The 14,189-nt window shown below is 45.0% G+C and overlaps 1 protein-coding gene across 11 annotated transcripts in view; it reads left to right on the top strand.

The window, feature by feature from the left end:
• The window catches only part of RBFOX1 (RNA binding fox-1 homolog 1), a 2,042,166-nt gene that overhangs the window by 588,324 nt on the left and 1,439,653 nt on the right, over positions 1-14,189 (top strand). Inside the window, exon 1 of one of the 11 annotated variants that reach the window (XM_032843802.1) lies at positions 7,801-8,593. The exons of the other annotated variants lie outside the window; for them this stretch is intronic. Coding sequence (XP_032699693.1) covers positions 8,591-8,593 — 3 coding nt within the window. The 5' untranslated portion in view covers positions 7,801-8,590. Of the gene's footprint in view, positions 1-7,800; positions 8,594-14,189 lie in introns of those variants that run through there. 11 annotated transcript variants of the gene reach the window in all.

The following is a 14,189-nucleotide window of genomic DNA, read 5'->3' as shown; positions in this document are numbered from 1 at the left end:
AGGAGATGTTTGAGCTTGTTAGCTTTGTAAGCTTTGAAAATTCACCCTTTTCTACCTCTGAGCCTCAGTTTCCTTATCTGAAATACGGAAATAGTAATAGTACCTACCCAACAGGACTTCTCTGAGGCTAGATGTCATGTCTGAGGCTTGGCAAAGAGAAAGTTCTCAAAATTGTTTTTTCCTCCTTCTTTTCCCTCAAGTCCTAAGCAGACATATAATTACCTATTACTTTATCTAGTGGGAGAACGAAACTCCCAATTCACCATTCAGTTATGAGTGAGTGAAATTGGCAAGCGCCTTTTGCTAATGGCCACTCAGACTCAGAACTTACTTTCAAAGCTCGAAGAAAGGAGGTTGTGGTCAGCTCCGCACAAATTGCCTAGACGGGTCATTGAGGATTGTGGTGATTTTGTTCTCTTTGTTAGTTTAAGGCAATCTGGGGGTTGGCCAGAACACTCAGCCCAATATGAAGCATCTAGAGGAGTGAAATGAAATAATCAACGTGCAGAAAGCGACAGAATTGCCAAAACCACATTGCATTTCTCCAAGCTGACCCTGCTGTGTAGCTGTTACGTGGAAGTCACCACTCATTCCATCCGAGCAGCTCCCATGTGCCAGGCTTCATGCTGAGGGGCTTCTCTGGAGTTATACCATTTAATTCTTGACACCTGGGTTTGAATCCCAAAACAACAACTTACTGGCTTGGTGACGGTGAGCAAGTTTCTTCATTTCTCTGGACCCCAGTTTCTTCTTGTGTAACATGAGGATGATAGTAAAACCTGGTTTATGAGATTATCATGAGAGGTTCGTGAGAATATGCGTGGAGGTTTTGACCATGACACTTGGTACCTTGTAAACATGAGTAAATGCTGATCGTTTTTATCGCAGCACTACTATTACTAGTAGTAGTACTACTGCTATCACTGTATTGATGAGGATGCTTTAGATCAGTGGACCTTACCTCAGGTGATTTTGCCCCCCAGGGAGAGTATGGAAATATCTGGAGACATTTCTGATTCTTAACATTGTAGGAGGAGATAAGGTTATGATGGACAGTCAGGGAGTGCTGCGAGCATTGAGTGAGTAGAGGCCAAAGATGCTGCTAAACATCCCGCAGGGCACAGATGGCCCCACCAGCACAGAGGGTTATCTGGTCCAAAATGTTAGTAGTGCTAAGTTTGAGAAACCCTTCCTTAGGCCACATATAATCCTCAACAAGTTTACACAGTAAGGGAATTGATCATCACAAGGAACAGAGGATGTGGCTGTGTGGTAGTGTCGAATGTTGACTGACTTAGCAGCTTGGCAACCTCATAGATATTTCTGGTTCTTTATTCTTTCCTGCTCTGTCATCCTCAGGCTGGTGGTAAGGTATCTATGGCAGGTCCAGAGGTCATAACTACACAGGAAACATCTGGAATAAGGGGGAAAAAAAAAACACCTTTTCTATGGTTTTCACTTGAGGGAATAAAAATGTTTTCAATAAGTGTATCAACCACCTTTTCCTGGATCACATGACATAGACCCTATGATAATTCCTGAACTAATCACTTATAAAGAGCCTAGAATTATCATGCTTGAGGATGTGGGTCAAATTAGATATCCTCTGTATTGATAGTTGCAAGTATATATTAATTATGTCTTCATTATTTTTATCATTATCATCTTCATCCCTTTTTTTTTTCTTTTTTCTGTTTTATACAAAGGAAAGCAGAGGATTAGTGATGTTTAAAAAAATTTGCTTTGTTCATAATGCTATTAAGTGATAGAAACATGATGTGAAAACACAATCTCTTACTCCAGAGCTTTATCCTCTTCTTTCTTTTCTTCTTCTTCTTCTTCTTCTTTTTCTTCTTCTTCTTCTTTTTTTTTTTTTTAGATTTTATTTGTTTATTTGACAGACAGAGATCACAGGTAGGCAGAAAGGCAGGCAGAGAGAGAGGAAGGGAAGCAGGCTCACTGCTGAGCAGAGAGCCTGACACGGGGCTCGATCCCAGGACCCTGAGATCATGACCTGAGCTGAAGGCAGAGGCTTTAACCCACTGAGCCACCCAGGTGCCCCATTCACTTCTTTCTTTCTTTCTTTCTTTCTTTCTTTCTTTCTTTCTTTCTTTTTTTTTTTTAAGATTTTATTTATTTATTTGACAGACAGAGAGAGATCACAAGTAGGCAGAGAGGCAGGTAGAGAGAGAGAAGGAAGCAGGCTTTCTGCAGAGCATAGAGCCCGATGTGGGGCTGGATCCCAGGACCCCGGGACCATGACCCGAGCCGAAGGCAGAGGCTTCAACCCACTGAGCCACCCAGGCGCCCCCATTCACTTCTCTCTTAAAGAAAGAGTCCTGGGAGTCTGCATCTTCCTCTCCCTCTGCCCTTCCTCCCAGTCATGTGTGCACTCTCTCTCTCTCTCAAATAAATAAATAAGATCTTGTTTTTTTTTTTTTTTAAAGATGTTTGGTAGTTTTTTTGTTTTGTTTCATTTTGTTTGTTTTTAGGGAGAGCATGTGTGAGTGATAGGTGTGGGGAGGGAGAGTGAAAGAGAGAGTCTTAAGCAGACACCATGCCCAGCACAGAGTCTTTCCAGAGTTCAATCTCCTGACCCTGAGATCATGACCTGAGCTGAAATCAAGAGTCCAACACTTAACCAACTGAGTCACCCAGGTACCCTGATAGTGTATTTCTTAAAGACATAATAAATGATGTATAAATTAGCCCACCTTAAACCAAAAACACAGCTTAGTTTCTATAGTCATTATTGCCCAACCATTTGGAAATCTTTGATTCACTCGGTTCTGACCATGCTCAAAATATTTGTTTCCAAAATGCTTTTTATATAAGCAGGCTCCCTTTCATTCTGCAGATCCCTGAACCTCCTTTTTATTTTTCTTACTCTAAGACCAATGGACTGGGAATTCCTACTTTCATGATTGTTCATGATTGTGAATCACTGACATGATTCTCTAAGCCTACCTCAATGGTGTATGAATTCTAGTTAACGGAAAGATAAGATACATCATGATTTGTGTTTCATGAACTTAGTTCTGACACAAGACTGAGTTATTTTTGAGTCCTGACTTAACCATTCACTAGCTCTGTGGGCTTGGCCAAGCCATTGAACTTCCTCCTTCTTTTAAACTTTGGTTTTCTCACCTATAAAAAAGAAAACATAATGGTACTTACACCTAGAGTAGTACTGTGAGATTAAATGAGAAAATACAATTAAAGAGCTTATACAGTAAATGCCACATGCCTCTTATTTCTATTGCTATTCTTTTTATCATGATTGTTCAAAATCTTATTTATGTTACTATTACTGCTATCATTATCATTATTTGGGGGATGGAAACAGGAGAGAAAAAAAAAAAAAGATGAGCCCAAAGAGAAACAGAGAAACCATCATGTTTACTATTTCAAAGACATTTTTAAACAGTGTGAAAGTTTGTATCCTTTCAGAAAAAAAGGAAACTCATCCCTAGACACTGGATGGCTCATTCTCAGTGTTTAATACTTTGGTTAATATCAAACTCCTGAACTTCATGGTAGATTGTGAGTTAGTTCAACCAATCAATAACTGTATATTAAGTATCTGCCATGTGCCCAGTGACTGAAGGGGGAATAGAGAATATGAGGAAATCCATTCCCCTGTGGTCTTCAGACTATTTAATTAGTTCATTAGTTGACCCAGACTGTGATAAAGCTTTGAGGTAAGCCTGAAGAGTGAGAACTTGAGGGCAAGGCAGGTCTTACATAATACTAAGGTTGTGCAAAGAGTTTTATTGAGTCAGACTCATTTATAAAAAAAAAATCTGAATATAGTATCCTCTCTTCAGTGACTGCTGTTGAAAAGTATCCTTTGGGAAGAGAAACAGGATGCTTGACTACTTCAACTATTTTCAGTTTGCTTTTTTCATCCTTCTATCCTAATATACCACTCATCATCCTAAAAATCCTAGAGTACTTTAGAGTAACTTATGAATCCCTACAATTCTCTATATGTTTACAGTGGTCATCTGGAAACGTTCTTGAACAAATAGAAAATAACAGTAAAATGGTCATTGGAAACATCAGGGAAGGTAGAGCAATGTCCAGGCTGTGGGTACTGGAATTATGGATAGTAGGTCATAGCATGCTTTAGAGTCATTCCCCCCAAATTTGCCTTTTGTTAAAGCAAACATGTCTTTAGTTTCAATTCAGAGCCCTTTATGAGCTTGCCCTAGCTTACATCTTCAGCTTCATTGTTCACTGCCTTGCCTTCTGCACCACTTTCCAGACTCTTGAATTTAGCACAACTCTACTTACATTGAATAGATTTGCTGTTTCCTTAATGGAGTTATACTCCCTTTTGCTTCAGACAGTCTCCTAAGCCATGTTCTTCTCCAAGAATGTCCTTAACATTTGGGGTAATTCCTACTTATCTTCTCTGTTTAGAGGTGATCTCCTCTAGAAAGCTTTGCCTGACCTTCCCCTTTCCCTAATGTCTGGCTATGTGCTTCTGTTCAGTATGCACCTAAATCTTTCAAAACTGTTGGGATTACTTATTTATGTACCTACTTATCATATTAGAGTATAAGCTCTTTGAGTGCAGAGACTGTCTAGTTTATATAGGAAATGGTTTACAGGAGACTTGCCTTGAGTAAGGTACATATTTGATGGCTGAAGGACTAAATGAATGGGCGAATAGATTAATCTCAGCCTATTTCAAAGAAGTCATCCCCTTTAGACAGCAATGACCAAAAAGGAGAAAGAACATTCACCAAACATTTATTGAGCTTATATGTTTTGCCCCAAGCACTGAGGAAAAGTCCTTGACATCAAGGAACTTTCAGTCTAATGGAGAACATCTACAAAAGGTGAAGACAAATGATATGATAGAATTAAGTAGAGGCGTTTAGGGAGTTCCAAAGGGAGACACTGGTCTTATCTGTGTGTGTGCAGGGGTGTGTGGGGAGGTTGGAGTTGGCAGGGAGAAAGGATCCCCAAATGGAGATCTTAAAACCTATAAACTACACAGGAAATGAGAAGTTGTAGGAGTTTTCCAGGTTGGAGAAACAGCACATGCAAAGAATTGGAGACAAGTAAGAGGAGATTATCCCCAGATCATTGGGTCAACATAAAATGAGAGCCACATAATCTAGAAGTTTGTAACCCATGTAGAAGACTGTAGACTTTATCTTAGGGACCATGAGGAGCCACAGGAAGAGCCCAAGTTTGAAAGTGAGAAACGAAATTTACACTCTAGATGGATCTTGAGCAGTTTGGGCAGCGTGGGGCCCTCTCAGCCAACGATGAAGCTACAAAGTCATTCTCTCCTATCAGCTTTAGGGAACACATTTTGACACATGCTTAGATCACAAACTGCTAAGTATTTTCCATGTCCAGTAGGAGGAGCCAAAGTCTCCATGTTTTTTATCACCACATCTGGGCAAGGTCATGGCCCTGGGTTGTCCCAGGGACTGTCTCATTCAGCACCCTCATTACCTAGAAGTGGCTCAACATAGAGGAATGACAGAGAAACTCTGCCTGGAATGTGAAAGATCATTGTGAAAAAGAAATGAATACTTTCCAAATGAATAGCATAATAGCATGCTATATTGATCTTTACTCTAATTTTGTTTCAAATTGTAGTGAATGCCTCCCTCACTCACATTAAAGTTTCCTTTAGCTACAAGGCAACACAGGTACCAGTGAGTCATGGCTGATACTCAGTGCTAATATATCTAAGCTTAATTCTACTCCAAAATAAGTCAGAGTCAACTTAGACCGACCTTGATTTTGAGATAGTTAAATATGTTTTATTTCATTTCCAACAGAAAGATATATATTAAAAAATAATAAAAGTACCCAGTGATTACCCATTTTAATGAAACAACAGCCAGTGTTTTTGCCTTGAATGATTGCATTCATTTTTTTCCCCCTCCTGGAATAAAAATGAAGGAGCACAGAGAAACAATTCCTGTTAGTGAATTTGCACAAAACATTATATTTCAACGGAACTTCCCATTAACTGCCATTTATTTCTTCTCTCATTATTGATAATTTGCTTTTAAATTGAGAATACCTTTTTTACAAGCCATCTTATCTCCCTGCACGGCTAGACAATTACATTTAAATTCGGTGGTTTTCCCATTGTAAACAGTTTCTGGAGGAAATGATTACAATGTTACTAACCCAGATTTATAGCTTCATTGTGCTATCAGTGAAGGAGAAGAGAGTAGTATAAAGGGAAAAAAAGTTGTTTTTGTACAAATATATTATTATCAAAGAGGTTCCTAAGGAAGAATATGGTAAAACTAACCCAAATTGCAAAATCATCTCCTGGGGCCAGTGACAGAGATACCTTTCTGGATTTTGCAAACTTTCTCTCTCAAATGATGATAAAATATTATATGTTTTTAAAAATTCCAGTTGTAGTTAGGATTTTCCTTTCTTTGTTTTATTCCAACGTTGGAAGAAACCCTAGCCTGACAGGATTGCAGAGGAACTCCCGTAGAGCCTGTTTTTCGTTAGGCACTGGGAAACGCTCACATTACAAAGCAAACACATGCAACATGGTCTCTACTTTTGGAAATCTCACAGCCCTACTTGGAAGAGGAGCCATACTGCATACACAAAAACAATGAAAGTGGTAGGCAGAAAAATGAACCTGAGCCTCAGATCAAGTGTGTAAAGCTAGAATCTGGCCTTGTCCAATCCCAATTGGCCCTTAGAAGGCAAGGTAGTGCACTGGTACATCCCATGAAATTAGGAAGACCCGCCCAGAAATCCTGGCTTCTTGCTCATTGTGTGACCTTCTGCAAATTATCACTCAATAGCCCTCAAACATTCCTGTGCAACATAACCACCTAAAACGTTTATCCAAAAAACCAAACAACATTCCCCTACGTAAACAAACAAACAAGCAGAGTTTCTTGCTCTGTGATTCCAGGGTGGAACCCAGGAAAGAAGTAGCATTGCTTTAACTTCCCTAAGCACCTGGCTGGGCAAACTGTTAAACCTATAGTGCCTACTTCATCAGGTTGTTGAGAAAATTCGATGTAAAGGTTTCAAATAGCATCTGGCAAAAAAGTAAGTGCTTATTAAGTAGTAGCATTTAGTTAGGAGTCACAGGGATTTTGGCACTAAGGCAGCTGCTAAGAGGACAGTCTCTAGACCCCTCCAGAGACAGCACCCAGTGCACGATTAAGCCATGTCTCCGAGAGGCGAGGGCAGGGGTCACGTGCACTCCCACTTCCAGCAGGGTTTTTTGGCTCGAGTAACTTTTTGCCTCTTGGGTAGGGCTCCATCCATGCCGGGCCGCTGGATTTAGATTCGCCAGACAACTTTGCCAGACCAGAAGTGGATGGGGTCAAGAAGCCGCCGCCACTTAGCATTTCTCCGGGGCGTTTGTCTGCTCTCACTGTGGGGGTCAAGATGGAGGGAGGCGCTGGTGCTCAGTAAGCGAGTCTACTTTGGGATAAGGACTTGGGGACGCTAAAGACGGGATCATTACCCCTACTTCCAACTCTCACCCCTTCACCTGTTTAGGCCAGGATACCTAGGCACGGAGTCTCCTACGGACCCCGGCTCAGCCCTCCGCTGCCTGCTGGAATCCGGGGCTGCACGCGTGACAGCAGCAGCGGCCCTGGCGATGGGAAGGGGGAGGGGGCGCTCCCTCTCGCACCGGATTATTTTTGGCTCCGCAGCCGGGGCTGCTTGCTGCCTGTCGTGCGCGCGCACACTCACTCTCTCTCTCTTTCTCTCTCTCACACACACACACACACACTCACACATAGACACGCGCGCGCACACGCACACACACATTTTTCTCGCTCGCTCGCTCCGCTCTCCTTTGTTTATTTTCTAATCTGTATTTTTGTTTGAAGATCTCCTTTTCACTCTCTGCTGCCTGCCAGCAAGCGCTCTCGCGGGCTGACCGGGCGTACACTGCTCCCCTCCGTCACCCCAGCCCTCCTCCCGGTCTCCCCGAGCGCGAGCGCGGGGTTTGAAGGTCACCTCCTTTCCAGTCCCCGTGCAAGCCGCGCCGCCGCCACCTCCTCCTCCAGCTGGAGCGGGTGGCACAGGCGGCGCTACCCTGAAGTGGTTCTCGCAGCAGCCGGCTGCTGCAACGGACAGAACCCGGGGTCTGAACCGGTGGGAAAACCCGAACTCGGGGAGGGGAATCCCTTCCTCTTCTCCCCAGCCCCCGGCTGCACCCGCGGTGGGGTGGGGGCGCTCTGCCAGCCCTGGGGACGGCAGAAGCAGCTGCGGCCGGACCCACGCGTGCGCCTCCGGGACAGGAGGAGGAAGGAACGAACAAGGATCCCCGCATCTGGAGGGGACAGCCGTGCGCCCCGCCCCTGCGTCCGGAGTGAGAGAACTCTGAGCCTCCAACCCAGGCAGAGCGCGGAGGAGCGAACGGTGCCTCCGCACTGAAGAACCTTGCGCTCTACACACCCTGGCCGTGGCCGTTAGGACCCGGGCTGTCCGGACCCGCGCCTTGCCCAGCTGTGCCCAGCCCGCCGCCCAGGCAGGGGCGCCAGGGCGGGGCTGACCTGCCCGCGAAGTTGCGGACAGCGTGGGAGAAATCAGCACCCCCTTTCGCCGCCTCCAGCTCATGGTGAGTGTGGCTGGGGGTGCAGAGAGCGCAGGGGAATTGGAGGGTCTGGGGACGCGAGCGGAAGGCGACTGGAGCCGGGCTCTCCGGGAGTTCTAGGTAAGTCCAGGCGGAGTCACCGCCCCTGCGTCTCCCCTTCCCGCCACCTGGCCCTAAGGGTCCCACAGGGGAAAGAGTTAGGTCTCCGAGAGCTGGCCTCCCAGCACCAGGCTAGACACGCTGGACTGGGAACTTTTTCTGTGCGGTAGAGATATCGCCGTGTAGGTCCACGCAGGGGGCCAAGATCGTGAGCCCTAGCGTTTCACTTCCATAAGCACGCCCTTCCTCGCCCCAGAGCGCCCCTCAGGAGCTCCGAAGCTGTCTCGTCCGCCCTCCTGGGACCAAGTCCCAGGTGCAGGGAGCGGCGCGAACCTGCCTGCGCACTTTGGTTAGTCTCTCTGGCCGGCTGGAAGCGAGCTTTCAGCGCGCCCTGGGTCGCTGCCTTTCCCACCGCCCTTCTGGAGGTCTGGGGGAGGAAGCACTTTGGCGGCGCATGAGGGGGTTAGAAACGCAAGCCCCTGTGGAAGGTGGGGAAGAGGAGGGTCGCTAAGCAGGAGGGAGAGCTTCAATTTATTGGTACTGGCCTAAAGGCACCGAGATGTCGCTGCGCGCTCAACCCTGGGGTCAGCTTGGGAGCTTGGGACTTGGAAACTCCTGCCGCACCCCTTCGATGTCTTAGACCACTTCACCCCGGGGTGTGTAGTTGGGCGGGGGGTGGCGGGGAGGACCCCGGCGGTAGCCGAGGAAGCAGTGTGGGCGTGCAGGCCGGGGGTCGCCCCTTTTCAGCTCCAGTTTCTCAGCTCCAGGGATGGAGGTGAGGGCGGGGTTTGCGGGGCTTTGTTTCCACGTCCCTGCTTCGGGGGTCCAACTGGCAGAGATGGTCCTGGAGCCTCCAAGGCTCTAGGTCTAGGGACCAGGAGTCACCGAGAGCCTGGGAAGCTGCCTGCGCGGGAAGGAAGGGGGAAGACCAGGACCCACCTGGCTCAGGAACTACCAACTCCATTCCCTGCTACCAGGGAGCTGAGGGCCCTTCATGTATGCTTGGGCAAGGACCAGGGTGCACCTGCCTGCCCAGGAGTGCATGGGGCGGGGCGTTCATGTACTTGGAGATCCACGCCTGCTGGTGTAGGGGATTGGCACCCAACCACGGGTCTTCTCAGTGGAACTTGGCAAGAAGAGGGGGAGGGGATGCCAAATAGCTTTGGGCTGAAATATGATGCGCCATAACTTGAGTTTTATTTTAAAACAGTAGTCACTTTTTACTTACTTATTTATTTAAATCCAGTGCATCCCAGCTGGTGATCCTTTCCAGCCCTTGTCCTAGTTCATTTACCCTCCATTCCCCATATATCTTTATGCGGGGGGGAGGGGTAAGAGAGAGATAAAGAGAACCCGAATTCTTTCATGTTTAAATGACCACAGAGGGCCCAACTGGAGACACAGGCAGATTTATTTTGGTCAAGGTCTTTTTTCTTCAGCGGTAGAGGACCTGGGGCCTATACAGGGTAAAGGTGGCTCTGGCAGGTGCTTTGCTGGCAAACAAAGGGGCTGACTCCAAATGTGCTTTTCGGAGGAAGCATTGGGTCCAGAGGATTCCACTGGGTTTCCTCTAAGTTAACTCATGGCTGATTTGGGTTAGAAGAAATAGACGTCATGTGGTACTGTTCTGGGGTATTTTAAGGTTTCTAGAGAGTAGAGTTTTACCATGAGGAAAAGCATAGCCTGCCCCCTCCTGCTAACTGTGTGACCTTGGGGAAGTTACTGGACTTCTCTGTGCCTCAGTTTATTTACCTGTTAAATGGGAGTTTCAGTGATAGTATTGGCCTCAGAGGGCTTGAGGGAGAAATAAATAAAGCAAGAAACACTTAGAAAAAGGTCTGGCACACGGTAGTACCTGCATAATGTTAGTTTTGTTTTATTTTGTTTTGTTAACCAAGTAGATTACTCCATATTTTCAGCCGTATGACACCAGGTGGGATAGAAGGGGCAGGCATTTTCCCTTACACACACACACACACACACACACACACACACACACTTTCTCTTAACAAATTAAATGGAGACAAAAAAGGAAGATTAATCGTAAAGAGAGGTTGCTCAGCAGAAGCCTCAGTCTCTCTGAGATAAAGTCTCCTCTTCTTTCTCCACAAGTGCTAAGGAGGGTCAGAGAAAGGCAGCCCATCCCAGACAGGCTGGGATGCAGGTTGGTGACCTTTGAAGCTATCTCAGCAAGCACACATGTCCTGAAATTAAGTTTTTGTGGCACTTGTGCATTTCTTCTAATCAACAGAAAGGCCTGCTTCTCCTCAGCCTCCTGAGATGGAAGCATCTTCTCAGTAAATCTCACTTTCCTCAGAACACACTGTCTTTTTAATATCACCCTGTGGTCCCAGAGTTTTCCACTCAGAAACGAGCCAAAACGTGGGTCTGAGCAGATTTTTCCTCCTGGAATTGACCCACTCTGCTCTATTTTCTCTTCATGATAATTGATGCTATTTTTTTACCTACTCCTCTAAGGTCTGAGCACAGGCCTTTCAGACATCCTTATGTCTCTGATGACTTTTTTTTTTTTTTTAACAAGTTAAGCCTTTTCAGTTCAAGCCATACCAAACCATTATAGTTTATAAAATTCCTTTCAGATCAGGTTTTTGTTTGTTTGTTTGTTTGTTTGTTGTTTTGTTTTTGTTTTCTTACATCCAGAAAAAAGGGTCAGCTCGGTATAAATATGTCTGGCATTTCACCTTTCTAAAAATTAGACCATTTTATTTGCATCCTTTAAGCTGATGTGTGGAGTAATGAACACATTCCAAGAGGGAAATCGGATCTGACACAGAAAATACTTTAGGGACGCAGTGATTTCCCAGTGGCGTGTATGAAGACTATTGAAATCCAAGTGCATTTGCTCTGAAGGACACGGGGCAGCTAGTCCCGCCTTTGCCACCCAGCATGAGAGCTCTATAGTAAGCGTGCTCCATAAACTAATATTGGTCGACTTTCCTAAAATCATCTGGCAATTCGTCACATGTACATTCCCCCATATTGCCCGAGAGAATACTTCGTTATACCAAAGACCTCAAACACAGAGATGATGTTTTTAAAGGAGTCTTGAGGCTCTCCCTAATGCCTACTTTCATTATTTAAAATACTGCCTCAAGGCACATATAAATATTAAAACTTTAATTAAAGAACCAGTCAATGAGGGAGCTACAAAATGAGGGGCACCCAGCACATTCAGGTGACTTCAACAGAACATGGTTCTCTAGATTGTAAGGTCTAAGGGGTCTTATGGATATGACACATGAGCTTTTAAGGAGAGACAATCACCTCTCCTTTTAAGGAGAGACAGTCACCCTGTTTTCTATCTGTAGTTACTACAAGCACCATCATTACCATTGGTTCGTTACTGGCCACTAGATACAGGCGATGGGGTGTCTGTTCCCTGCTACTCCTGATGGGTGTGTCTGTCTGGGGAAAGGAGTGCCTAATGCAATAAATACTTTGCCAGGACATACCACACATCAGTCATTTTGCTTGGGGAGAAAGGGCAATGAGAATGTTGCTCTTTGGGGGTTTCTATTGTCATGGGGAAAGTGAGACAATAAGGAAGGGATGAAAATGTATTTTTGTAAGGATAATGACAAAGGATAGAAAAATTGTAATGTGACAATATGGTAGAGACTGACTTGGAAGGGCTTTCCAAAGAAGAGAGATTTGAGCAGAGATCTAAGTGAAAAGAAGTCCTGGTATGTCTTAAACTATACACTCATCCCCTGAGTATTTATTGAGCATCTACTATGGGCCAACCAGTGTTCAAAGAGCTTGAAATACATAATGAACAGTATATAGAGATACCCCTATCATGATGGAGTTTCCATTCTAAGGTGGTCATTTGCATGAAGAAAGTTTCAGAGGGGTGTCTGGGTGGCTCAGTTGATGAAGCATCTGCCTTCGGCTCAGGTCATGATTCAGCCCCATGTCGGGCTCCCAGCTCACTGAGGAGTCTGCTTCTCCCTCTTCCTCTGCCCTCCTCATGCTCTCTTTCTCACAGATAAATAAATAAAATCTTTAAAAAAAAAAAAAAAGAATGTTTCAGAGACAGAGAATAGCAAGTACAAAGTCCCTGAGGCAGAAGCAATGATAATATTATAAGGATGAAGTTGGGTCATATAAGTAGGTCCTTAAGCTTTTATGGGGGTCTGGATATTATTCCCAGTGGAAGCCACTGGCAGGTTTAATGCAGAGAAATTCAATGATATATTTATGGCTTAAACATTGTGGGAAATATAGTCAGATGTTTCTGAGAAGAATAAACAAACAAGCGTGACTTCTTGGCCAGCCAGCTTTTGTGTCAACATTCAGATTCATCTCCAGATTTGGTCCATAGACTTCCTGGTATCTGGAAGGGTAAGTCCCCAACATCTAAGAAGTTAAGCTTTGTTTTTTCCCTCTCCTTTGGGAGTGAGAACAAAGTCTTCCATTCAAGGACAAAGATTAAAGGAAAAAAGAACCTCAAGTTTCTCAGTAACACTCTTTGTATGTGGGTGCAGTACTGAGCATATACCTGTATACATTGGCTTGGTTTTTTTCTCTGAGTGCCTTCAAAGAGGGGACATTTCCCCACAACCTGCTACACACATCTTCCACGTGCCTTGGTCAGCATCTCTCCTGCATGTAGATCTTCTTAATCCGTCATCTCTTCTAGTAGGTTTCCTTTTGCATGGTGGCCACATGGTTCTCCCATTGATTGATGTGATGTTGGATACTGACAGGAAGAAGGGGGTTACTTCCTGAGAACTCTGAGTATAGCCAACATCACCCATCTTTGGAGGCTCTCCTGGCCTTGGAAGGTGGAGGTATGGTTTGATGATGGAGGGTTTGAACATTGGGATAGTTCAGTTTTCTTCCCATATTTGACCCAAAACCTGTCTCTCTTTATGCACAACCCTGGAAATCTGTCAGTGACTGTTAGATACACTGTGACAATAAAAAGTTTGTATGTTGTGAACACTTCCTACACAGCACAAGCTGTGCTAAGTACTCTGCCTGCATTGCTGCGTACTGAGCTGTGCTTTTCTGGCCTGTGAGCATCTCCCTCCCTCACATTTCACCTCATTCACTCCCCACTCATCCATCAAAAGTCTCTTACTCAGGGGAACCCTCCCTCTTTTCCCTGTGTGGGTTCTCCTTCCTTACCGTTATCCCAGGGGCAGCTTTCTGTTTACTTGAGTGATCTGTTTTATCTCTTTCTCTTACTCTACTGAATGGTCAACTCCAGGTGGGCCGTGCACACTCCTGATTCAGAAATCACTGTATCCTTAGCATCTAGCATGGCGTGTGGCACAGCGTAGATGCGTGCTATGGAAATAGTGAATTGTTCCATTTGGTGCATCTAAGACACTTTGAGGTGGATTCTCTTCATATCTCCATTTTGTGATAGGTTGCCAGGTATAGGCGGGCTAAAGCAATTTGTCTCAGGACACCACAGCAGGTAAATGGCATACCCGGGACTTTGAAGCTGATGGTCTGAGTCTCTAGCCCAGGATACCAATCACTGCATACT

Source organism: Lontra canadensis, unplaced genomic scaffold (genome assembly GCF_010015895.1).
Source record: "Lontra canadensis isolate GAN:19392208 unplaced genomic scaffold, GSC_riverotter_1.0 scaffold143, whole genome shotgun sequence".
Lineage (NCBI taxonomy): Eukaryota > Metazoa > Chordata > Mammalia > Carnivora > Mustelidae > Lontra > Lontra canadensis.
The sequence above is the reverse complement of the archived record's forward strand: the minus strand, read 5'-3'. Positions and strand labels throughout refer to the sequence as shown.